Source organism: Plecotus auritus, assembly GCF_963455305.1.
Source record: "Plecotus auritus genome assembly, chromosome: 7".
Taxonomy (NCBI): Eukaryota; Metazoa; Chordata; class Mammalia; order Chiroptera; family Vespertilionidae; genus Plecotus; species Plecotus auritus.
Window position 1 is genome coordinate 61,381,188 of NC_137774.1, and position 25,042 is coordinate 61,406,229.

At 51.4% G+C, this 25,042-nt stretch overlaps 1 protein-coding gene across 5 annotated transcripts in view; it reads left to right on the forward strand.

The window, feature by feature from the left end:
- VWA3A (von Willebrand factor A domain containing 3A) overlaps positions 1 to 25,042 on the forward strand; it is an 80,062-nt gene that overhangs the window by 52,849 nt on the left and 2,171 nt on the right. The window contains exons 17-30 of one of the 5 annotated variants that reach the window (XM_080680732.1): positions 3,723 to 3,797; positions 3,969 to 4,113; positions 4,756 to 4,951; positions 5,837 to 5,907; positions 8,912 to 9,040; positions 10,242 to 10,332; positions 10,778 to 10,861; positions 11,365 to 11,465; positions 14,011 to 14,148; positions 20,046 to 20,154; positions 22,546 to 22,690; positions 23,378 to 23,522; positions 23,877 to 24,028; positions 24,687 to 24,807. In XM_080680732.1, coding sequence (XP_080536858.1) covers positions 3,723 to 3,797; positions 3,969 to 4,113; positions 4,756 to 4,951; positions 5,837 to 5,907; positions 8,912 to 9,040; positions 10,242 to 10,332; positions 10,778 to 10,861; positions 11,365 to 11,465; positions 14,011 to 14,148; positions 20,046 to 20,154; positions 22,546 to 22,690; positions 23,378 to 23,522; positions 23,877 to 24,028; positions 24,687 to 24,807 — 1,702 coding nt within the window. Of the gene's footprint in view, positions 1 to 3,722; positions 3,798 to 3,968; positions 4,114 to 4,755; positions 4,952 to 5,836; positions 5,908 to 8,911; positions 9,041 to 10,241; positions 10,333 to 10,777; positions 10,862 to 11,364; positions 11,466 to 14,010; positions 14,149 to 14,279; positions 14,982 to 20,045; positions 20,155 to 22,444; positions 22,691 to 23,377; positions 23,523 to 23,876; positions 24,029 to 24,686; positions 24,809 to 25,042 lie in introns of those variants that run through there. The other 4 variants (XM_080680733.1, XM_080680736.1, XM_080680735.1 and 1 more) reach the window with 4 other exon arrangements.

Here is a 25,042-nt window from a genome sequence, read left to right on the forward strand (position 1 = left end):
TTGGTATCACTGGGTGGAATTGACCTCCAGGCAACTGGCTGTGAGGACCAGTTGTGTCTATGATGGGAGAACTTCTGTACTGGAGACACCCTTATGAGGTAAGACTTGCTTCAGTGGGGCTTTGGTGCTCACTGAGTCTGCCCCCTGAGTGTGTCCCTTATGGATCTGAGGAGTTGTAATCTGGATGGTCCCACTCTGACCACTGGGTACACTGGCTCTTGGATCTCCAAGAAGGTGCAAAGTCAGCCACTGCCTGAGGCCACTCAGCAGGAGCTACAGAGAGATCTGCAGATTCCTCTTCTTTGTTTGGGGTTTGGAGGTGCCCAGAAGAGGCCCAGCTGTGAAGCAACGCAGGCTGCTGCTGCCAGGCCTTAGGCCTTCTTTTGGAAGCTTTGGAGCTGTCTGACCCAGCTGCAGTTTGTTAGGTTTTAGATTGCAAAAGGCCAGGCCATTCATATGCAAAAGCCTCTGCACACAGCTTGGGTGGGGTTGTATATTGGGTGGGGCGGTGTCTCAGGGAATCACCAGGGCAGAGCAAACAGCAATGGCTGCCCATCAGCCCTGCCCTGAAGAGGCCCCTCAGGTCTCTGTGTCCCGTGGCACCGTGCAGGAACAATGATCACTGTGAGCACCTCTGAGAGAAAGCCACCCTCGTGTTCCGGCCGATGCCAGACACTCCAGTTTCTGCCCGTATGAGTCTGGGTCCCCAGAGTCTCACCCGGAATTGGAGCTCAGAGCAGTCGGGAGCTTGTATCTCCCTCCCAATTGAAAAAGACAATAGCATACCCAGTTGCCAGCCCCTTTTGCACACGCCTCCATACCTCTGTACCTCTGCACCTCCTCCCAGTCTCAGTGCGTTTTTCTCTTTCCTTCTAGTTGAATAACTTCCATTCAGCCAGACTTCCTGTGGTTCTGGATGATATCTGTTTTGTCTTTTAGTTATAGTTTTGATGTGGTTGTGCGAGGCAGCAAGTTCAGGTGTTTACCTATGCTGCCATCTTAGTTCCTCTTCAATAGGGAGTGTTCTGAGCCTATTACGTCAGTAGTAAGTATTTATTTTTAAATATATTGTATTGATTTTTTTACAGAGAGGAAGGGAGAGGGTTAGAGAGTTAGAAACATTGATGAGAGAGAAACATCGATCAGCTGCCTCCTGCACACTCCCCACTGGGTATGTGCCCACAACCAAGGTACATGCCCTTGACCGGAATCAAACCTGGGACCCTTGAGTCTGCAAGCCAACACTCTATCCACTGAGCCAAACCGGTTAGGGCAGTAGTTAATATTATATATTACTAGAGGCCCGGTGCACGAAATTCATGCATGGGGATGGTGTGTCCCTCAGCCCAGCCTGCACCCTCTCCAATCTGGGAACCCTCAAGAGATGTCCGACTGCCCATTTAGGCCCGATCCAGGTAGGATAGGGCCTAAACGGGCAGTCGGACATCCCTCTCACAATCCAGGACTGCTGGCTCCCAACTGCTTGCCTGCCTGCCTGCCTGATTGCCCCTAACCACTTCTGCCTGCCAGCCTGATCACCCCCTAACCACTCCCCTGCCAGCCTGATTGATGCCTAACTGCTCCTCTACCAGCCTGATTGCCCCTAACTGCCCTCCTTTGCAGGCCTGGTCCCCCCCAACTGCTCTCCCCTGTAGGCCTGGGTCCCTCCCAACTGCCCTTCCCTGCAGGCCTGGTCACCCCCAACTTCCCTCCTCTGCCGGCCTGGTCACCCCTAACTGCCCTCCCCTGCAGGCTTGATCGCCCCCAACTGCCCTCCCTTGCAGGCCTGGTCCCTCCCAACCCCCCTCCCCTGCTGGCCTGATCGCCCACAACTGCCCTCCCTTGCAGACCTGGTTCCTCCCAACTGCCCTCCCCTGCTGGCCATCTTGTGTCCACATGGGGGCAGCCATCTTTGACCACATGGGGGCAGCCACCCTGTGTGTTGGAGTGATGGTCAATTTGCATATTACTCTTTTATTAGATAGGATTCTGTATCAGAGCCTAATCCTATCTAATAAAGAGGGAATGTGCAAATTGACCATCACACCATCACAAAGATGGCAGTGCCCACAGCGGAGATGGGGTTTCCATAACACAAGATGGCTGCACCCACAGTGGAGGCCAAGTTCCTGTAATGAGCCTTAACGAGCAATCAGCAGGGACCTGAGGCTGCGTGGCACTGGGCCAGGGCAGGGGACCTGAGGCTGCGCCCCCCGCCCAGTGGGGCTTGATAGGGGACCTCAGGCTGTGCCCCCCGCCCTGGCGCCAGGCTCAGGGAACCTCAGGCTGTGCCCCCCGCCCTGGCGCCAGGCTCGGGGAACCTCAGGCCGTGCCCCCTGCCCAGCAAGGCTTGATGGGGGACCTCAGGCTGTATCCCCCCGCCCTGGAATCAGGCCGGGGGACCTGAGGCTGCACCTCCCCGCACGCCGGGGCTTGACAGTGGACTTCAAGGTGTGCTCCCTGCCCCAGTTCTGGGCCAGGGGACCTCAGGCCGTGCGCCCCCCTGCCTAGCAGGGCTTGATGGGGAACCTGAGGCTGCGTCCCCCCGCCCAGCGGGGCTTGACAGGGGACCTCAGGATGTGCCCTTTGCCCAGCGCCAGGCCAGGGGACCTGAGGTTGTGCCCCCCACCCTGCATGGCTTGATGGGGGACCTGAGGCTGTGCCCCCCACTCTGCAGGGCTTGACAGGGGCCCTGAGGCTGCGCCCCCTGCCTGGCGCTGGGCCAGGGGACCTGAGGCTGTGCCCACTGCCCAGCGGGGCTTGACAGCGTGGAGCTGGCCGGGTCTGGATCTCGCCCAATGGGGGTGGGGCTGGCTGGGTCTAAGTCTCGCGCAATTTCAAGGTGCACGTGGGTGGGCGGGGACTTGACTCTGGGTCCCGCGGCACGCCCTAGACTCTGACAGGAGGAAGATTTTCATGTACATTTTACTAATTTTCTTTCATCTCTGATACTTCTATTATAGAGAAAGGGCAAATAGCAATATTAAAATATTTCCTCTAATTAATCCCCTTTCAATGTGCATGAATTTAGTGCACTGGGCCACTAGTCTTTTCATAATAAATTCCAGGAAAAACCACTTAGAGAAACATTTTAGGCAATGTTTTCATTCATTTATCCATCCAACTATTCGTTCAACAAGCTTTTACTAAAGCTTGTTGTTCAAACACAAAGCCTGCCCTCGGGCCGCGTGGCCTCGAGGGAGGCGGGCGTGTGCAAGGCTCAGAGGAGACTGAAGAGACTGGCCGTGCCAGGTGGAGTCCAGGTGGGGAATCAGTCTGAACCACAGAAAAGGCACCTTTCCTTTGATGAAGGGAGGAGTCCTCAAGGATCTAAATTCTGCCTCATAGAAAAGGTGAAATGATGCATATTAAAAACAAACCGACTGTGGTACAGATAGAGGGGGCATGTGTTGTGAGCTTGAGTTAGTGCCAGGAGAGGTAAAAAGGGAGAAAGGACTCCCTTCCCAGGGGTTGGGCAGTTCACACAGGCAAGCCTCCAAGACATGGAGCGAGTGTGGCCAGGGCGCTCCTGGCTCTGCCCTCACTGTGACGTCCGGGGCAGGTCATGACAGCCAGATCTCGGCTGGCCCAGGCTGGTGACATCACCACGGTTTGGGGGTGGAATCAGGATTTTGGTCTCCTTAGAGCCTGGGAGTCCTAAGAGCTGGGGCACCAAGTGGACCAGTCTCCTGCCTAAGAACGAGCCTCGTTCCTTCCCTCAGGTTTGGGAGCACAGTCGAAAGCTGGAGGCCCGAGATGGTGTCCATGAGCCGCGACAACTTACAAAGTGCCTGGCAGTAGGTGGCGGGCAGAGGCTGCACCTGCTAGGCCTGCGGGCAGCCTGAGCGGGCTGTTCTCTCCATCCCCCGCTCCACTGAGGGGCAGACCTGGGCATGAGCCTGCAAACATCTGCCTCTGTTCCTGGCCTCCCCCCGGCCTCCCTCAGCAGGGCCTTTCCTGCCTCCCAGGTGGGCCCTGACCCTGCAGTGTCGGGGCAGCAGGAATGTCCTCAGCGCCCTGCGCAAGGCGGTGGAAGTGGACTTCAAGGACAAAGACAGACAACAATCGCAGGGCATCTACCTCTTCACAGGGGGCATCCCTGACCAGGACATGGTAGGTGTTCCACGTCCTGGGCACCCTCATTCTTTGTGACCCCACGTCTTCCCCTGGTGGACGCTGGCAGCTCCTTCTCAGCATGGCTCTCCAAACTGGACTTTAAGTGCAGGAGACTCGCCTGGGATGTTGTTTGGATGCAGAACCTGTTTCTGGAGGTCTGGCCTGGGGCTTGAGAGTCTGCATTTCTTTTTTTTAAAAAAAAAATATATTTTATTGATTTTTTACAGAGAGGAAAGGGAGATGATAGATAGCTAGAAACATCGATGAGAGAGATACATCGATCAGCTGCCTCCTGCACACCCCCCACTGGGGATGTGCCCGCAACCAAGGTACATGCCCTTGACCGGAATCGAACCCGGGACCCTTCAGTCCGCAGGCCGACGCTCTATCCACTGAGCCAAACCGGTTCCGGCGAGAGTCTGCATTTCTAACGAGCTCCCAGGTTGCCACCAGGCCCTCGGGTCCAGCTCTCGGCCATACCCTCGCAAAATAGAGAAATTGTGACCCAGCTCATTCGTCTTTCTATCCTCAGCACCGAGTGCTACACCTGGCACACAGCAGGCCCTCCAGAAAGACGATCAGGCGGAACTGGTCTGAGGCCAGCAGGCTTAAGAACCCTCCACCCTCTCTCCCTCACAGCCCACGCTCAGCGCCTACATGGCTGAGGCCTGTGGGGGCTGTGACCTCCAGCTGAACGTGTGTCTTTTCTACGTGGGTGAGCCGCCGATGGACACCACCCCACCTGCCTGCTATGCCAGCCGCACCGACACGGCCGCTGCCTACCGAGAGGTCACCCGGGCCGCTGGAGGCCGTTTCCACTGGTTTGGCGACACAGGTGCGTGAGTGTTGGCTGGTTCCTCCATCTCTTTTTTTCTGGGTATCTCAGTACCAGCACTGCTCCCTGTGCCATAGATGTATTCCAGAAAAGCAACGTGTGAAAATCCCATTCAAAAATGGAAAACTGCTGTTCATAGTCAGCAGCACGTGTTCTCTGCACACGGATGGTGGAATGGCGGCACAACAGTGTGGATGTACTTAACTCAAACATTGTTAAAATGGTACATTTTGTGTGACTTGTATTACCATAAGTTTTTGAGTCAAAAAGAAAAGTAAAACTATTTTTAAATACTTTAGAGCTGGAAGGAGCACTGCAGGTCCCTTAGTTTAGTGTTTCCCAAAGGGGAATGCTCACAACAGGTGGGTGATGAGGCAGTTGCTCACGGAACACAGAGCATCAAATTTGCTCATTGTGATAGCTGTAGGGACGCAGACTACGCCACCCCGAAATATGCCACTTGGGCATAAGAATTGTTGTGAGCTGATGCCAAAACAGCTTTCTCCCCTCCCACACAGCCTAAAAGTAGGACATGGGCCAACTTCAGAGTCTGTCTTCTTAGTCATTGTGCTCTAGTTCTTCTCAAACTAGTCAGCAATATTTACTACAGACATTAACCACTTCAGGTAATCACAGGGTGGGTGATTTTACTCACTGGAGTGTACCAGAACCCTTGCTCCAATTTACTCTTCCTGTGGTGCAAGCTCTTGGCTGGGTGCTGGGTCCCATGGCCATCCCCACTGTTGGTAACATCGCTGTAACTACTACTGGACTGTCGGGGTGGGAGCTGGTCAGCTCGGCCATTAAGACACCACCCTGCCCCTCCAGCTCAGGTCACCTCCACAGGCCCTGTTGGGTACTCCCCCATAAATGCTTTGTTTCCAGGCATTTATGAAAGTGACGACATCAATGCCATCATGTCTGAGATGGAAAAGGCTCTCAACTACTCGCAAAAGGTATGCCTTGGGGTGGGGAAAATGAGTGCACTGGCTCCTATATTATTTCTGGGACTGCACACAAAGTCCCACGAACTAGGTGCTTAAAACAACAGGCATGCATTCTTTCACAGTTTCAGCGGCCAGAAGTCTGAAATCAAGGTGTCAGAAGGACCATTGAAAGGAATTTTAGGGATAAAATAGGCAGGTTTAGGGGGTCTTGGGAATAAAGAGGGTCCATGGTGGAGGAGTGCATAGGTGAGGGCTTGGAACCTCCAAAAGGCATACATTCACAGTAGATAAAGAAAAGTCACAGAGTGTGGGGAAGAAGGAAACAAACTTTCACAGAGGATAGAGAAATGTGGACAGATGGCAGAAAGAGGGAAACATTTTCACAGGAGACAGAGGAATGTTACAAGGTAAGGGGGAGATGGAGAGGGGGGCACCACATGGGTTTTGGACTTGGAAGTTGATATTCTGCAAAAGAGTGGCCAACCAAAAAAGCACAGGGTCATAAAATGGGGAAGGGGTCCAATTAGAAGGGAGCATGAAGAGACAAAGAACTACAGCATTTATAAACCTTAACAAAAAGAGGCTTTGGAGATTACCCCCTTGGGACCCCCTCCCTATGTGGGAGTCTGAATTTGCTTCCAATAAATTTCCACCCTTTTACTAACAAGTACTTTTAGTCTGTGAATTTTATTCTTCAAACTTAGTGAGATAAGAACCTGCAAGGGGGAGATCCACTCCCCACACACCACACGCTTCACCATGTTCCCTCTGAAGACTCTGGGTAGGATCTGTCAGTGGCAGCTGGTGTTAAAGAAAAAATATTGCACTGGATGCTTGTTACAATGTCAAGGAAGACTTTATGCAAGACTGTTGCAATAAGGGAGCTCGATTGAACTCAATTCCGAAGACAGCTAGGGTTTATGGCCAATGGCAGAGTGATGGATCACGAATGGGAAATTACTAAGAGAAACTTGGTTAACTTTCGAAAATAGGGGGATTCTTGCTAAATGGACTTAGCAGGATTCCTGTGGAAGGCAGGTCAAGAACTTAGACATCAGGGTGGGGGATGAAGGACTTGATCAAATATCACTGGTGGGGGATTCTAACTAAACTGGCTTAGCAAGATTCTTTGCTAAAACTGGGTTTAGCAGGACAAAGTTGAAGCCTAGTTGAGAAGAGGGCTCAGAGGGGCTGGAATAAAGTTTGGGCAAGGAGGGCGTCCTTGTCGCTGGCAGTCCTTGACTCATGCAGCACTCGGTCTCTGTCTCCGTCTTTACAACGCTGTCCTCCCTCTTTGCGTCTGTGTCCCTTCTCCTCCAGTAGTGGTACCAGTCATATCAGATTAAGGCCCACCCTTCTCCAGTATGACTCATTAACTAATACCTTAATTCCACCTACAAAGACCCTATTCCCAAGTAAGGTCACAGTCACAGGTGCCCAGGGTTCAGACTTCAACCTATCTTTTGGGTGACATGAATTCATCCCATATCAGCTTCCCCCTTCATGTCCTGATCCACTGAGCCCCGAGGCTTCAGATGAAACATGAGGGTTTCCTATAAGGCATTGATTTTAGGTCGGTGAGCTGTACTTTCCGGCCTTCTTTACGTTCCTTGAATACATCGAGCTAATTCCTAAACTCGGGCCTGGCCTTTGCACCTGCTATGTGCTCTGTCTGTCATCCCCTCCCAGATCATCCATGGATTGTCCTTGTTATTCAAGACTCACTAAAATGTAACTTCCTCAGAGAAGGGAGTTGAGCAGTTCAAGGTGAGATTAGAGAGGTAGAAAGGGGCCAGATCTTGTCAGTGGCAAGGAGAATGGAAATAAGGGAATTCCCATGAGAACAGTTGGGGAAGAACTGACTAGAGGTGTGGCTGGTTGCACGGGGTGAAGGAGAGGAAGAAATCCCAGAGGAACTCCCAGGCTCCCCACTGGGGGTCATGGTTGACAGTGGTGCCCATTGACCAAGAGACCAAGAACAGGTGGAGGGAGTGTGGTAGGTGCGGGAAGGGTGGGCCTGGGACAAAGGTGAGTTCACAGAGCCTGTTGGGGCCTGTGGATAACAGGTGAAGGTACGGTTCAGACAGGTGGGGAAGATAAGGGCTGGGGCAGGGCCAGCCCTGAGGATGGACAGGGAGCGTGCAGGTGGCCATAGTCAGGCGGTGGAGGAGACTCAGACTGACACACACTTTACTCACTGCCATTGTAGAGCAGCACCCGCTGAGCTCCGGGAGGGCGGAGCCACCCTCACGTCCCCTTCCTCCCTGTCCAGTGCATGGGCTCCCCTGGGTGATCCTCCCAGAAATGGCCTCTCTTTATTTGTTTGTTTTAAATCCTTCTCCTCTGGTCCCTAATCTGATAAACTCGTTCACAAGAAATGCTAACAAGTACATGGGCATGAGCCTGCAGGTAAAAGGCTCTCAGGGGTGATGATGGTTTGACCCACATGCCCAGGGTGCTAATTACATTCCCATGGCATTTCCTGAGCTTTGGCTGAGGAGAGTTACTGGAGAACCTTTCAGGCAGTGGTGGGTGATGGAATCAGCTGTGACACACTGTTCTGCTGGCATGGAGAGTTAGCCCCAGGCATCTGGCGAGCTGACCAGCATATGTGGATGCTGGGCCACGTATGGAAAGAGCACTGGCTTCGGAGCCATGCCCACCTGGTGTGAATTGAAGGTCCTCTGGATACTAGTAGTGTGGCCTCGGGCTTTGGTTTCCTCATCTGTGAAATGGGGATAAGATAGCACTTGCCTGACCTTTGAGGGTCTGAGACACCCAGATTTTAACTGGCCCAGTGCCCAGTGCACCCCAGGCCCTCCATGCATGGTACTTACTATTAACAGATTTGATCCACAGTGTCTGTGCCCCCATTCTAGGGACAGAAAGAGGAATCCAAGAGATCCTAGCAGATGCATGTGCGCTCGTGTGTGTGTGTGTGTGTGTGTGTGTGTGTGTGTCCTGCTGGGGCTCCCTGCTCTGGGTGCTGCTAACCCTCCCCCTCCTGTTTCAGTGTGCCTTCCTAGTGTCCTCCCTGAAGAACCAGTCCAGAAAAGACCTGGAAAGGGCAGCCCTCTCGAAAGAAAAGCTGCTCAAGCAAAGGAGCCAGCCTAAGAGACTCTGTCCTTCCACGCCCAGAATGGTTTGACTCCCTCCCTAATAACACACAGGATGTTGTTTCTGCTGTGTCTCCGGGTCCTACCTAGATCTCACAGTGCTCTGGGCCAGGGGGACTGGGCAGGGTCCTCAGGAGGGTGTCCTGTGGTGCCTCCAGTCCTGGCCTCTCGGGGGACCTGCTTCTCAGCTTGGGCACCTCTGGCCACCTCCCCACCCCCACCTATGGCTCTGCCTGGCTATCCCAGGTTTGACCCCTATCTGGGCCCTAAGGACCCCATGAGATTGGAACCCACATGACTGTAAGGCAGGAGGGCTTGTGTGGGAGGGACTCAGGGGCAAGGGCACGAGGCTGTCAGGTATCTAATGGGCTCTTGCTGCAGCTGCCCGGGCCTGGTAGGAGCCCAAGGGTGGCCCTGGGGTGCCTATCTGCCATCGCAGACTGTCAACTCTGTCCTGCATAAAACACCCACCTCAGCAGCCCGAGGGGCCTCGACAGGTCTGGCTGGGGAGATCCCAGCTTCCGTGCTCATGAGCGGAAGGGGCCCAGAAGTCCCAGCTCCCGGCCAAGGGCCAGCGACCTTCTCCTGGCAGCGCAGCCTCACTCCGTCCCAGGCGCCGGTTCTGAGGGACGCTATGCACACTGGCACTGCTCTCCCTCAGGGATGCCACCAGGTTTCAGGAGCCTCCCAAGTTCTGAGGCGAAGCCCCATAATTCCAGGCTCTGCCTCTCAGGCCTTCAGTGCTGCCTGAGCTGGCTCCCTATGGGGGCTTAGGCCGCACAGGCCTCTGATGGCCTCCCGAACCCAGGGTCGGCCTGCAGTCAGCTCACCCAGAGGTCTCCGCTGGTCCAGGGCCCTGCTGACTTCACTGTCGCCGTGTTCTAGTTGTGTCCAGTAATGAAGGGATCCCTCCCTTAAAACACAGGTGCCCGATAGGGCACAGTTACCTGAGTGGCTGCCTATGGGGCTGGAGGCCCAGAAGCGCTGGCCCAGGAGGAAGAGGAGTAGGTGATGTGAAGAAAGTTCTGGCAAGTCCACACACACACGTACTATTTCACCTCAAGAGCCAGAGTCCCCTCCGAATCTGCAGCAGGAGATGAGGCCAAAATGTCTGAGAATCTAGTCCCTTCGGCCCCGCCCTGCGAAGATCCCTAATTGACAGATTGAGGCTGGGTGTGCCTGCCACAGGAAATAGGCCACTGACAGGAAAGACCACCTGTTTTCTAGAGCGTTAGAGATGGCCCTGACAGAGAGCGCAGTCCCCCTGTGAAAGCAGTGATGTGGCGTCCACTCAGTGGCAAGGCGGGCATCCCACCAGGTGAGGCCTGGGTCAGGGCTGGGGCATAGAATGTGGGGAGGCGTGTGAATAATGATGGGAACCACCATGATCAGCAATCAAGAGTCTTGATCCTGCACAGCCCTTCCGCTAGGATGCCTATTTGAGCTTATAACAGTGGCAGGTTGCCCGTCAGCTCCCCATTTTACTGGTGAAGAAAGTTGGGGCTGAGAAGAATGACCAGTGCCCACTGGTGGCGACAGGCACGGGTGTTTTTATGAAAGGGTTCAGCTCCCAGAACCTAAGAGCAGGTACCTCACTTCCAACATCAAAGGCACCGCAGAGTGGCTCAGAGCATGGTCCTGGGACCTGTGGGACCTGGGTGGAATCTGCTCTCCTTATTGGCACAGGGGACTGGGGGGCAGTGAGGCTGAAGCAAGAGGGCATGGAGAGCACTCACTCCAGCCTCAGGCCTCCTGTCCCCCAGCTGCAGCCCAGTCAGCCAAAGAGGACCCTGGAGCAGGGAGGAGGAAGATCCACACAAGGGAAGCAGAGGCCGGGAATAGCAAGGGTAAGTAGGAGGATGCGGAGTCTGGGAAACCCCTGGCCTGTGGGAACTGCACGGTCACCGGGCAGGGCAGCAGTGCCCTGGACTAGGCCTACCCTTATACTCGGGTCTCCCAGGCCAGGGAAACAGACATGCAGTCTTGACACAGCAAGAGAATGAGAAGAGTCAATACTGAAGGTCTCCCGAGGTCCAGGCTGCGGCAGGAGGGACATGCCCCCGTCCAAGGCTCGCGGGGAGGGAGTGGAGATGGGGCCCCAGGCCAGCCTGACTGCTGCCAATGGGTACAGATTCCAGGAACCATTCCCCAGGGTGCAGAGAAGAGAGTCCAGCAGGTTTGCCCGGATCCACCTCACAGCCTCCCTTTCTCCCTCTTAGCAAATTGCACCTAAGGGATTTTACATCTGACTTGACTGGCAGAGAAATTGATGTGAAAAGAGAGCGATGGGGGGAGGGGAGGGAAGGGATGAGACTAGAGGTGCACAAGGTAACCTCACTGTTTCTCGCAGACTCGGTGTACAGAAAGTACCTGCAAGGAGGGGGCGTGAGGAGGACCAGCTCTTCTCTTGAGTTGCCCAGAAAGGATACCATCTGCTCAAGCCAAGAGGTAGTAAGTTGTCCGCACATGTCCCCTAAGGCAATACTTCCCTCTAACAGCCATTCTCTGAGGATGGGGTACTGGGCAGTGAGGACGCCCCTGCTTAGAGTGACTACTGAGGGTTACATGTACCAAGGTTTGAGAGTGTCACCTCCCAGCTGGGTGACCTTGGACAAGTCCTTAACTACATTTAATCTCAATGCCCTCGTTTGGAAAATGAAGACAATTGTAACTGTCAACTAGGATCAATGACTAACTGAAGTCTATTTTGTGTAAAGTTCTTAGGGGTATCAGATCCTTTGGGTTGCAAGCAACAGAAATCCTCCTTGTTTGTCCAGACAGTAGAACACCTTTCTCCCTCTGCCATTCAGTGAAGTCAGCTTGGTCCTCACTGGGCCAGCCCTGGAGGCTGTGCTCTGACTGCTGGAGGCCTGCCTGTTCTTGTAACCCTGTTTGTAACAAGGACACTGAAATTACCTTAATTGGATTCTAGTATGAACTTTAGACCAATCAGGGTTACTACCCAAATCTTGTGGGGGAAGGTTGAAAAGATGTGGGGAACAGCAATGTCCACAGCATAATGTTAACGTAAAAACATTCAAACCTGTAAAGAATTTTTGTGAGTTTATTTCAGCCAAACTGTTGACAGTTGCCAGGAAGCAAAATCTCAACCAGTTGGGATAATGCTCCAGAGAATGGCGGTTTTTCATCTATTTTTATACATTACAATCAAAGGAGGAGACGTAAGTGGGTTACATGAAATCCATTGGTGATAGACTAGGGAATCGGGAGAAAGCAAAGGGGCGGGGGGAGGGGGGGAGGGGAATCTCTGGGACTGGATAAAAAGTAAATGAGAGACAGATACTTCTTTTACTTAGGTGGGTGCAGGATCCTTAACAGTCAACAATTAACATGATAACAATAACAATGAAGGAATTTATGGTCTCTGTCATGGGGCCCAGGGCATTTGGTTGCGCCCTGAGGGGATCCAGAAAAAAAGGTTACAAGTTACCCTGACATTTCAATGATATGTTATTGTAGGTGCAAAAAGACAATAGGCTCAGTGAAGGTAAAGAGGGACCTTGTCAGGGAAGACACCCACCTAGGAGGTGACTACCCACCGTAACTGCTTTTAGTTAAAGTTTACTTTCAGACCATCCTTTGTGGTTACTGAAGCATAGTAACCTCCATCTTGTGTAAAAACTGCTGTTTGAAATTTTAACCCTGCTATTTTGGCTTCTGTAAATGCTTGCTTGCTTAAATAATAAGGAAAAATAAGACTACTCCCATTCCAGAGAGGCCATAAACTATGCCCCAGACAGAGTTGTCAGTGCTGGCGCCAGGCCAGGCCTTGAGATATGGTCTCACGGCCCTGTCCCAGCGCATAGGACTTCTTTTTAAGAAGGTCTGGAAGTCTCGTTCCAAATTTGGAAGACAAAGAGCTGAAAAAGTATAAATAGGGAAGACTTCCACCATGTTGGGGCCCAGAATTTGACAGAGACATTCTACTCTGAGCCCGCTAGTGCTAGTATAATAAAAAGACTACAAATTAATTTGGCTTATTGATTAAGTTTTAGTTCGCTGTTTTAGTTCTCTGATTTACAATATAACATTACTTTAGGTCTGAGTTTGCAAGACTGCCATGCAGGCCTTGCCTGAGCTTGTCAGGTTAGCATGTGGCCCCTTTCATGCGCAATAGGAAGTAGCAGGTACTCAATAAATTTTGTTCCCTGTTGCCCATATTTCTTGAGTATCTGTCCCCAGCACTAGGGGAAGAATTTGCATGCAGTGGATGCTCTCAGGAGGATTGTGGATGAAAAAAAGGCCACATGCTAACCTGACAGGCTCAGGGGAGGCCTGCATGGCAGTTTTGCAAATTCAAGACCTAAAGTCACCACAAAGGATGGTCTGAAATTAAAACTTAAACTAAAAGCAGTTTATAGTGGGTAGTCATGTCCTAGGCCGGTATCTTCCCTGACAAGGTCAATCTTTACCTTCACTGAGCCTATTTCCCTTTTGCATGTCAGTGACACACCTGTGAAATGTCAGAGTAACTTGTAACCTCCCTTTTTCCGGACCCCTGAGCCCCAGGACAGAGACCACAAATTCCTTCACTGTTATGGTTATTGTGTTAATTGTTGACTGTACCCACCTAAGTAAAAGAAGTATGTGTCTATCATCTTACTTTTTATCCAATCCCAGAGGTAACCCTCCACCCACCACTCCCGCTTTGCTTTCTCCCACCTCCCTAATCTATCACCAGTGGATTTCATGTAATCCACTTACGTCTCCTCCCTTGATTGTAATGTATAAAACAAGGTGAAAACCGCCATTCTCTGGAGCATTATCCCAATCCGTTGAGATTCTGCTTCCTGGCAATTGTCGACAGTTTGGCTGAAATAAACTCACAAAAATTCTTTACAGGTTTGAATGTTTCTATTTTAACAGAACCAAGGAACCCCACATTTCAAACATGAACTAGATTTCAAAGAGGAGGTTTTAGCATTCACTTCAGCCTGAATTAGCCAAGATAATAGTCCTTTTCTTTATTCTAAAGTGGGTAGCAAATTACGGACTGAAAACACTGAAGATGGAGATCTCCAGCCGCATCAGTCCCACTGGCACTCGTCGGAGGCTGGAAGGAAGGCCGGTAGCAGCCAGATCCTGCAGCGCCTTCCCCAGCGGCGAGGTCAAGGTAGTCGGGGTTTTGGTGGCGGTGGTCTTCTCCCCCAGCTCCTCTCAGCCACAGTGGCAGCGGGTGCTGGGGAGAACTCTGTGAATGTACAGGCGTGGCTTCTGTTCTTCCTGCCAAACCTTGCCCCTCAGAGTGGGCTGCTCTTGGGGAGTCAATCCTGCTGGAAGAAAAGGGAGCCCTCAGGTGTTGCAGAAATGACCAGGGCAGGAGGACAAACAACCACTCGGAAGATTCCGAAAAGGCACATTATTGCAGGAGCACCGGTGCTGGCTGGATCAGGGGAGTCGGTTCCCAAAGCTGAGCCCCGCATGCAGCGGGCTTTCTCTCAAATAACCCTAAGTTTGTCTCTCAGCGTCTGGGCTTTTCACGGGCTTTTGCCGCCCCGATGACAGTTGTAAGGGGGAAGTGAGATTGCGACCATCGGCCCTGGATGGCCCCAGCAGTCAATCCCCCTGTGGGGGCTGTGCATGATTTATGGCCTCTGTATGTTAAGTATTTAGGGAAACAGGTTTTGCAAGGCTAGGGCACGAGCAGGAAGGGGGTTGGGCTTAATTATAGGTTAGCATATGTGCCAGAATGCGGACTCAAGCTGCTAGCCAAGTTGCCTTCACACAGGGCGCAGAAGCCAGGAAGCCACGCTCAGGTTAGAGGGGCCCCCTGCAGTGAGCGTCAGAGACAGTGCTGAATACACAGGCAGAGGCTGGCATTCTCACCAGCAGGGACTCTGGCCCCAGAACTGATGTTGGTGCTGCCAGGATGGCGGGAGCAGGGTCCGCATGAGAGCTGAGGGTTCTAGTCTCTATTTTCTACTTTGGGGCTCTTGTGTTCTCACTGGAACAAGCACATTTTTTTTTTTAAATAAATCTTTATTATTCAGATTATTACAATTGTTCCTCTTTTTTCCCCCATAGCTCCCCTCCAACCGGTTCCCATCCCACCCTCTGCCCTTACCCCCCCAATCCACTGCCCTCATCCATAGGTGTACATTTTTTGTCTAGTCTCTTCCTGCATCCCCCACACCCCTTTCCCCCTGAGAATTGTCAGACCACTCCCTTTCTATGCCCCTGATTCTATTATATTCACCAGTTTATTCTGTTCATCAGATTTTTTATTTACTTGATTTTTAGATTCACTTGTTGATAGATATGTATTTGTTGTTCATAATTTTTATCTTTATCTTTTTCTTCTTCTTCCTCTTCTTAAAGAATACCTTTCAGCATTTCATATAATACTGGTATGGCGGTGATGAACTCCTTTAGCTTTTTCTTATCTGTGAAGCTCTTTATCTGCCCTTCAATTCTGAATGATAGCTTTGCTGGGTAGAGTAATCTTGGTTGTAGGTTCTTGCTATTCATCACTTTGAATATTTCTTGCCACTCCCATCTGGCCTGCATAGTTTCTGTTGAAAAATCAGCTGACAATCGTATGGGTGCTCCCTTGTAGGTAACTAACCGTTTTTCTCTTGCTGCTTTTAAGATTCTCTCTTTGTCTTTTGCTCTTGGCATTTTAATTATGATGTGTCTTGGTGTGGTCCTCTTTGGATTCCTTTTGTTTGGGGTTCTCTGTGCTTCCTGGACTTGTAAGTCTATTTCTTTCACCAGATGGGGGAAGTTTTCTGTCATTATTTCTTCCAATAGGTTTTCAGTATCTTGCTCTCTCTCTTCTTCTGGCACCCCCATAATTTGGATGTTGGTACGCTTGAAGTTGTCCCAGAGGCTCCTTACACTATCTTCATGTTTTTGTTTGTTTTTTTTTAAATAAATCTTTATTCAGATTATTACAATTATTTCTCCTTTTTCCCCCCATAGCTCCCCTCCACCCATTTTCCACCCCACCTTCTGCCCTTACCTCCCCCCCACTGTCCTCATCCATAGGTGTATGATTTTTGTCCATTCTCTTCATGAAACCCCCATACCCCTTTCCCCCTGAGAATTATCAGTCCACTCCCTTTCTATGCCCCTGATTCTATTATATTCACCAGATTATTCTGTTCCTCAGGTTTTTAATTCACTTGATTTTTAGGTTCGCTTGTTGATAGATATGTATTTGTTGTTCATAATTTTTCTCTTTACTTTTTTCTTCTTCCTCTTCTTTAAGAATACCTTTCAGCATTTCATACAACACTGGTTTGGTGGTGATGAACTCCTTCAGCTTTTTCTTATCTGTGAAGCTCTTTATCTGCCCTTCAATTCTGAATGATAGCTTTGCTGGGTAGAGTAATCTTGGTTGTAGGTTCTTGCTATTCATCACATTGAAAATTTCTTGCCACTCCCGTCTGGCCTGCATAGTTTCTGTTGAGAAGTCAGCTGACAGTCGTATGGGTGCTCCCTTGTAGGTAATTAACTGTTTTTCTCTTGCTGCTTTTAATATTCTCTCTTTGTCTTTTGCTCTTGGCATTTTAATTATGATGTGTCTTGGTGTGGTCCTCTTTGGATTCCTTTTGCTTGGGGTTCTGTGCGCTTCCTGGACTTGTAAGTCTATTTCTTTCACCAGGTGGGGGAAGTTTTCTGTCATTATTTCTTCCAATAGGTTTTCAGTATCTTGCTCTCTCTCTTCTTCTGGCACCCCCATAATTCTGATGTTGGTACGCTTGAAGTTGTCCCAGAGTCTTCTTACATTATCTTCAACTTTTTGGATTTTTTTTTTTGCTTTTTGCTTTTTCGGTTGAGTGTTTTTTGCTTCTTTGTATTTCAATTCTTTGACTTGATTCTTGTGTTCCTCTATTCTGTTTCTGGGTCTCTGTATAATATTTTTTATTTCAGTCAGTGTATGTTTAATTTCTAGTTGGTCCTTTTTCATATCTTCGAGGGTCTCGTTATATTTATCGGCCTTTTCTAGGATATTCTTAAAAAGTCTTATAACCGTGGTTTTGAATTCTATATCCAGTCGTTTGTTTTCCTCCATTTCTTTCGTTTGTGATCTGATTCTTTGACCCCGCATTTTCACTGATTCCCTGAGTTGGTAAGGTAGATATTTGTGCTAGGTTTCCAATATGGCCCAGTGGGTCTGCTTCCCCAGTTAACCTGGGGTGGACACTCTTGGTGCACCCCTTTGTGGACTGTGTGTACAGCCTTGTTGTAATTAAGTCTTTATTGTTGTTGGTATCACTGGGAAGAATTGACCTCCGGGCCAGTTGGCTGTAAGGATCAGCTGTGTCTATGCTGGGAGAAGTTCGGTGCTGGAGACAGCCTTATAGGATTAGACTTGCCAAACTGCAATAGCCTCTGTGCTCAGCTTGGATGGGGTGGAGTCTCAGTCTTGGCTTCCTGTCAGCCTTGCCCTTGCGCGCATGTGCGCTTTCAGTCCTCCGCCTTCCCCAGCTCGAGTCTCCGCCTGAGAGTCCAGACTCCCCCCACAAGAGCGTGAGTCCCCAGGGGCTCGCCTGGAACTGGGGTTCACTGCAGTCAGAACTGGGGCTCAGTGCTGTCAACAGCCTCTGACTCCCTTCCACTAGGGAAAGCCTGTGGCAACCTCCGCAGCCTTTGTGCGCACTGGCACGCGTGTGCCTTCAGACTTCTGCCTTTCCCTGCTCGAGTCTCCGCCCAAGAGTCCAGACTCCCCCCGTAAGTGCGTGGGTCCCCAGGGGTTCGCCCGGAACTGGGGTTCAGTGCAGTCAGAACTGGGGTTCAGTGCGGTCGGAGGCTTCCTTCCCCCTTCCGCCAGAGAAAGTCAGCCAGGCTCTCAGCCGCCCTTCCTCTCTGCGCGCACAAAGCCCCTTTGCTGTACCTCCAATTCTCTGTGAGCTTTTCTCTTTCCTTCTAGTTGTAGAATTTTCACTCAGCCAGCTTTCCTGTGGTTCTGGATGGTGTCCGTTCTGTCTTTTAGTTGTAGTTTTGAAATTGTTGTGCGAGGCAGCAGTTTAGGTGTTTACCTATGCCGCCATCTTGGTTTTCTATCTTCATGTTTTTGGATTCTTTTTTCTTTTTTCCTTTCCGGTTGGGTGTTTTTTACTTCTTTGTATTTCAAATCTTTGACTTGATTCTTGCTATCCTGTAGTCTGCTGTTAGATCTCTGTATATTATTCTTTATTTCAGTCAGTGTATGCTTAATTTCTAGTTGATCCTTTTTCATATCCTTGAGGGTCTCACTAAATTTATCGGCCTTTTCTAGGAAATTCTTGAAAAACCTTATAACCGTGGTTTTGAACTCTATATCCAGTCATTTGCTTTCCTCCATTTCTTTCATTTGTGACCTGTTTCTTTGTCTCCGCAGTTTGGCTGCTTCCCTGAGTTGATAGAGTGGCTTTGTGTGGTAGGTGTCCTATAGGGCCCAGTGGCTCAGCCTCCCTAATTACCTGAGGTGGACACTCTTGGTGCACCCCTTTGTGGGCTGTGTGCCCAGTCTTGTTGTAGGTAAGCCTTGATTGTTGTTGGTATCACTGGGAGGAATTGACCTCCAGGCCAGTTGGGTGTGAGGACCAGTTGTGTCTACAATGGGAGAACTTCTGTGCTGGAGACACCCTTATGAGACAAGACGTGAAAAAGCCTCTGTGCTCAGCTTGGATGGGGCGGAGTATCAGGGCGGAGCAGATAGCAATGGCTTCCCGTCAGCCCTGCCCTAAGAGGCCCCTGGGTCTTAGTGTCCCGCAGTAATCGCTGCAAGCACCTCTGAGAGAAAGCCACCCTCGAGTTTTGCCCGCTGCCAGACAGTCCAGTTTCTCCCCAAATGAGTCTGAGTCCCCAGAGTCTCGCCCAGAACTGGAGTTCAGAGTCGTTGGGAGCTTTTGTTTCCCTCCCGGTTGAGAAAGCCTGATTGAGAAAGCCTGCCGTGTACTCAGTTGCCAGCCCTCTCCGTGCTTGCGCCTCAGTACCTCTGCCTTCTGCAGCTCCTCTGAGTCTCAGAGTGCTTTTCTCTTTCCTTCTAGTTGTAGAATTTCCACTCAGCCAGCCTTCCTGTGGTTCTGGATGATGTCCATTTTGTCTTTTAGTTGTAGTTTTGAAATTGTTGTGCGAGGCAACAGTTTAGGTATTTACCTATGCCGCCATCTTGATTTCTCCTCCAAGCACATTTAGTACAAAATGAAAATCTAACCATGCTTTGTCAAAGACCCCATTTTCTCTCCCTGCCCTTTTATACAACACTTGAAGCACGGTGCATGAAACTCATGCAAGGGCTTAGCCCTCACAGCTGCAGCAGCTTGCCTCACCCCTTGCAGCCCTGGCTTTGTCCAGATGGACGTCTGGAAGGTCATTTGGGTGTCTGGTCTAATTAACATATTATGCATTTATTATTATAGATTACCAACAAGAGGTAACCATAAAGCTAAAAATAGCCACCAAATTCAAAATCATCCCACAGAAAAAATTTAAGGGAGTTTAATCATGCTGTCCCCCTCTCCATCCAAGGTCACCTTTTGGTTTGAAATTTATGGACCTCCCATCCTACCATGAGTAGTTTTCTGTTTTAAAATTCAGAGATAGGCCTGGCCAGAGTGGCTCAGTTGTTGAGCATCAACCTATGAACTGGGAGGTCACAGTTCGATTCCCAGTCAGGGCACATGCCTGGGTTGCAGGCTCGATCCCCAGTGTGGGGCATGCAGGAGGCAGCCAATCAGTGATTCTCATCATTGATGTTTCTATCTCTCTCTCCTCCCTTCCTTTTGAAATTGGAAAAAAAAAAAAAAAAAGGTATTTTTTAAACAATTTAGAGATCCTATATTTGTTATAATGACCACAGTGACCACATTTGCCTCAGTACCATTATCCCCAATTCCCCATTCCATCCTAGAACCATACATCTAGTAATATAATAAAAGAAATGCTTTAAAATAAACAAACAAAAACGAATGCTTAACAATGTTTGGGAAATTATTAACACAGAGGATTAACTATTTTAGAGGGTGATAGAAATATGAAGAAAAGTGATGGGGGAATTTGCCTTCACTTGTGTTAATCCAGGGGGTGCTGGGACACATTCAGTGGACACCCCAGGAAATTGGAGCGTACATCACGTGCCTGAAGAAGGTGGTGAGACGCTGTGTCCAGAGGCTGCAGTGGCTGCTATCTGGTGAGCCTACCTGCTGTCCTGGCGGCTGGAGGGGCAGGAGGGGAAGAGGAAGACAACCTCAGGGGCCAAGACCAGGCCTTCCCAGGCCAGGCACTCATACACTGTCAGGTGGGGGATTAGGCAGGAGGGTCATCAGGTACAGCATGACTTCTGGGTTCAGAGGTCTGGCAAGGTGCGGGATGACAGGGAGGTGGAGCAGGGGCCAAAGAGCACCAGGGCAGGCCCAAGTCTGTCCATGTGAGTTCTGCAGGGCCAGCCTCCACACCTTGCCTCCCTGGGTGTGACCGAGGGATGACCATCAAGAGGTTCAATTTTTTTTTTAAGGAGGTACTATATATACTAGTGTATATATATATATATATATAGAGAGAGAGAGAGAGAGAGAGAGAGAGAGAGAGAGAGAGAGAGAGAGAGGGAGAGAAGGAGGGAGGGAGGGAGAGAAACATTGATTTGAGAGAGACGCATCAATCAGCTGTCTCCCACGCAAGCCCTGACTGGGGATCAAACCCACCACTTTTTGGGGTTCGAAACAATGCTCCAACTGACTGAGCCACACCAGCCCAGGCTCAATTTAGTCTTGGTTGGGCCCCATAGAACTGCCCATGAAGGCAGAGATGAGAGGGATCTTGACAGAGAAGTCGCCAAGAGTACCAAGGCCCTCTGGGATAAGTGATGGAAAGAAGAGCTGAGAAAGCCAGGCTCACACCCAGAGGAGGGTGTGCTGGGTTAGGAGGTGGTCTGAGCATCCAGCCCAAGAGGCCAGGGAGACAGCTAGAACTGGATGGGAGGAGGTTTAGGCTCATGGCCTGGTGGGTTCCTAAGGCAATAGGAAGAAGGAAGGCAGGAGCCTTTACAGAGAGCCCTGTGTGGGCCCCTGGTCCCCTGTGGAAGTTGACCCGGGCCAGTGCTCTGGGCAGGCCCTGGTAAGTGGGGTGTAGTGAGGACTACCACTGTGCAAAGACTCGAGAGGCCCTGGTTAGTGGTTGCCTTAAAGTGTAGATAGAGGACCTGGGTATGAGTCTCAGCTGTCACTGCCAGTCCAGGTGACCCAGGCAAGTCACTGGCCCTCTCTGTTTTCCCATGGGATAAACCCCCAATCCATTAACAACCTTTCCAGCTTTCTCTCTTGTCCATCTCCCCATGGGTCTCTCTGCTCAGCCTTTGTTATCCCACACATTGGCCTTCTCTCTGTCCCTCAAGCATTCAGTCCCCGGGCATCTTCAAACATCTATACTAATAAAAGCATAATATGCTAATTAGACCGGATAGACTGGATGTCATTCCGGACGTCCTTCCTGACAAAGCCAGGGGCATGGCCAGCCTGCAAACCACACACGGCCCCTCGCCCAGGCCGGACCCGCCCCTCAACGGGGACTCCCCCACCCTGATCGGGGGCATGCTGGCCTGCAAACTGCCCACGGCCCCTTGCCCAGGCTGGCCCCACCCCCTAGCGGGGACCCCCATCCTGATTGGAGATGTGGCCAGCCTGCAAACTGCCTGCGGCCCCTCGCCCTGGCTGGCCCTGCCCCCACAGCAGGGACCCCCTACCCTGATCTGGGGCCCCCTCCAGGGCAGGCCAGCTGGCCTCCACCCGTGCACCAGTCCTCTATCCTATATAATAAAAGGGTAATATGCAAATTGACCCTGACGGCAGAATGACCAGAACGACTGCTGGTCCCTTCCCCTGGCCATCAGGCACCCATCACCTGATGGTGAACGGGGAACCAGGGGTGGGTGGTGGCGGGGGGTAGGGCTGGCTGCGGGCACCTGGGGAAGATGGCCCTGATCGCAGGCCAGGCCTAGGGACCTCTCCTGGGAAGTGAGGCGGGTCTCTCGTTCAGTCATAATTCATCTGCTTCCCACCCATAGCCCTCTAACTCAGATCTCCACATTATGGGCTGCATTAACACTGTAAGAAGCCATGGCATAGTTTTGTCTGTGCAACACCTGTCTTCCTTGCCCAACTGTAGGCTCCACGAGGGCAGAGGCCCTCTCGCTCACCATTGCACGTGCACAGTACAGGCACATAAAGGGTGCAGAGCTGATTTCTGTTGGTTGGTCGGTGGGCTTTGTGCTGTAATATCTTTTCCAGCCAAAACAATACTGAGAGGCTACTGAGCCCAGTCACTTAACTCAAGGCTAGAGCAGTTACAACCACTTGTACAAGGGGTCACAGGCAGAGCCACAGCCAGCCCACTGGCTGCTCTGCCCTAGAACAGTCGACCCCTCCAACAACACAGAGGCCATCTCCCAGTGGGTGACATCTGATCAATGATCAATTGGGCAACAGGTGTTGCAAGATCATGAGTTGGGCAGCTACAGAAGGAAAGGCAGCCAGGAGGGGCGAGCCCTCACTCCTTCCCTGCCTCTGCCCCAACCCCGCTGGCGCAGGGAGCCGCCGACTGTTTGGCACCATTTTGGAGAAGAGAGTGTGCATCCTGCTGGACACCTCAGGGTCCATGGGCCCCCACCTGCCGCAGGTGAAGACAGAGCTGATTCTGCTGATTTGGGAGCAGTTGAGAAAGCACTGTGACAGGTGAGAGGCAGGGGTGTGGGGCTGGAAGGTCAAAGGGGTAGTTCTGAGCTTCCCTGGCCAAGGGCACTCCCTGCTCGCTGTCCCAAGGGCCAGGATGTCTCTGAAGTGCTCTAATGAAGAGCTTGTTTGGGGCAAGAGAGCACTGGATTCTCCTGGGAAGTGAGGCGGATTCTCAGAATTCTGCTCAGGCCCAGGGCAGCTGCAAGCAGAGGAGAGGAGTGCCTTGAACTGCATCTCATGGCACTTGATTCCTAGGGGTGGAGGCTGTGTGCGTCCCCTCTACTCTGAAGGTGTGACCATAAGGGGACAGCAGGAGACTGGTCCTAACTGGGACTCACTCTCGCCTTAATGGTGAAAAGAGGAAACATTTATTGAGCACTTACATTCAGGATCCACTTCATCCTCACATGACCTAAGGTAGGGTTATTAGCCCCATTTTTCAGAAAAGGAAGCTAGGACTTAGGTTAAATTTGTCGGAGATCATATAACCTGCAAGTGGCTGAGGGAGTGTTTACATTGACTTCTGTCTGAACCCAGAGTCTCACTGTGTGCCTGCTTATCCTCGGGTAGCCACAGCCCTCTCCCCCGGGGCCCACTGGCAGACGTGACAGTCTTTGCAAAGGTTACTTCACCAGAATTCAGTGTAGACTGGCCCGTTCTAACCAATCTCTTCCTCCCCCTCCCCAGCTTTAACCTGATCGGCTTTTCAGAGGACCTGCAGCTGTGGCAGGACTCTCTCGTGGAGACCACAGACACGGCATGTCACGAGGCCACGCAGTGGGTGACCCACCTGTGCGCTCAGGGCAGCACCTCAGTCTTGCAGGCGCTACTGGCAAGTGCCACCCCTGAGCCTGACCTGGTAGCAAAGAGGAAATAGCATCACCCTGTGTACAGACTTGCCTGATACTTTAGAACGTGCTAAATGTTAAACCGTTTGATCTTCCCCACAACCCAGGGAGAAAGGGTTCCTGTTCTCCCTCTATGGAGGAGACACAGCTCAGCGAGGTTAATGGCCTGCTGGGTGAAGAGCCAGGAGGGCACTGTGCCTTTCTCCTGACCGGCGGCTTCGCGGCCCGTGGGCTGAAGGGGAGCCTGGGGGCCTGGGGGCCTGGGGAACAGCAAGCCATTGGTTTTCCCCTCCCGGTTAGCACCCTCCCCTGAGCCAGACACCCCGGTGCTCTTTCAGAAAGCGTTCAGCCTTCACGATGTGGAAGGGCTGTACCTCCTGACCAACGGGAAGCCGGACACAAGCTGCAGCCTTATTCTACGTGAAATCCAAAGACTCACAGAGGCGCATGACGTCAAAGTGCACACCATTTCCCTGAGCGGCGCAGGCAGGTGGGGCTCCATCAGACTCGGCCCCTCGGGGCCCAGTCCTGGGAGCCAGGCGCCGGCTCAGCCCGCCCAGCAGAGGCCTGGCTGCCACACTGCACTTCTCCCCATCTTTTCTGGGAGCACATTTCTGAAGACTTAGGGGAAGAAGTTTAAAGTAGCACTGTTGTGGTTGTTGTTATAAATGGTCACCAAAGAAAAACACGTGTTAGACAAGAGAATTTAAGTGCTTCCGAAAAAAATGTTAACAATATTGGTAAAATTTGATTATTTGATATGTGATTACTTAGGTGTGTATTTTATTTCTGTGTCTAAACTACGAGCTCCATAAAGGTTACATTGTGTCGCTGGGAAGCCTAACACATAGTAGGCACTGGATGGATGTCCAGTTAGGAAGAGCGTGCCAGCGTGTGCCTGAGGAGTCCAGTCTAAATGACACACCATCACGGTGAATCCGCTTCCGGGGCCACAGCTGCTGCACCAGCTGAGCCTGGCTGGGAGCGTGGGCTTGGTGATGCTGACACCACCTCAATGGCCCAGAGCCTCAGGGTCCGAGGCCCATCGCCCTGCAGACTTCTGCACCAGGACCCCACCACTGGGGTCCCAGGGCAGGGCCTGGTGGCTCAGTGGTCTTGTCCCTAGCCCTCTCTGTTCCTCCCTCCAGGGCGGAGGGTAACTTCCTGAGGAACCTGGCTTCCCTCACTGGGGGGCGCTATCACTGCCTCGTTGGAGAGGACATGGTCTCCCACCTTCACCGCCTGCTCAGGAGCTTCCTGCATGAACGGGTAGGCTGTGGAACCACCGAATGGCTTCGTATGTTAGCAGACATGGCTGTTCCCCCTAACTGGGAAGATCCCTGCTTCTCTTGTCAAAGGATTGGCCACAAAGGCTTGTGCCTCCCTGCTGCTCTCCTCTCAGGCTGGCTCTCCTCAAGGCTGCCAGAGAAGCAGCGTTTCGGGTGCTATTTAATGACACAACAGTTTGCATTATTGAGCACTTACTAGGCGCAGGTCATTGCTT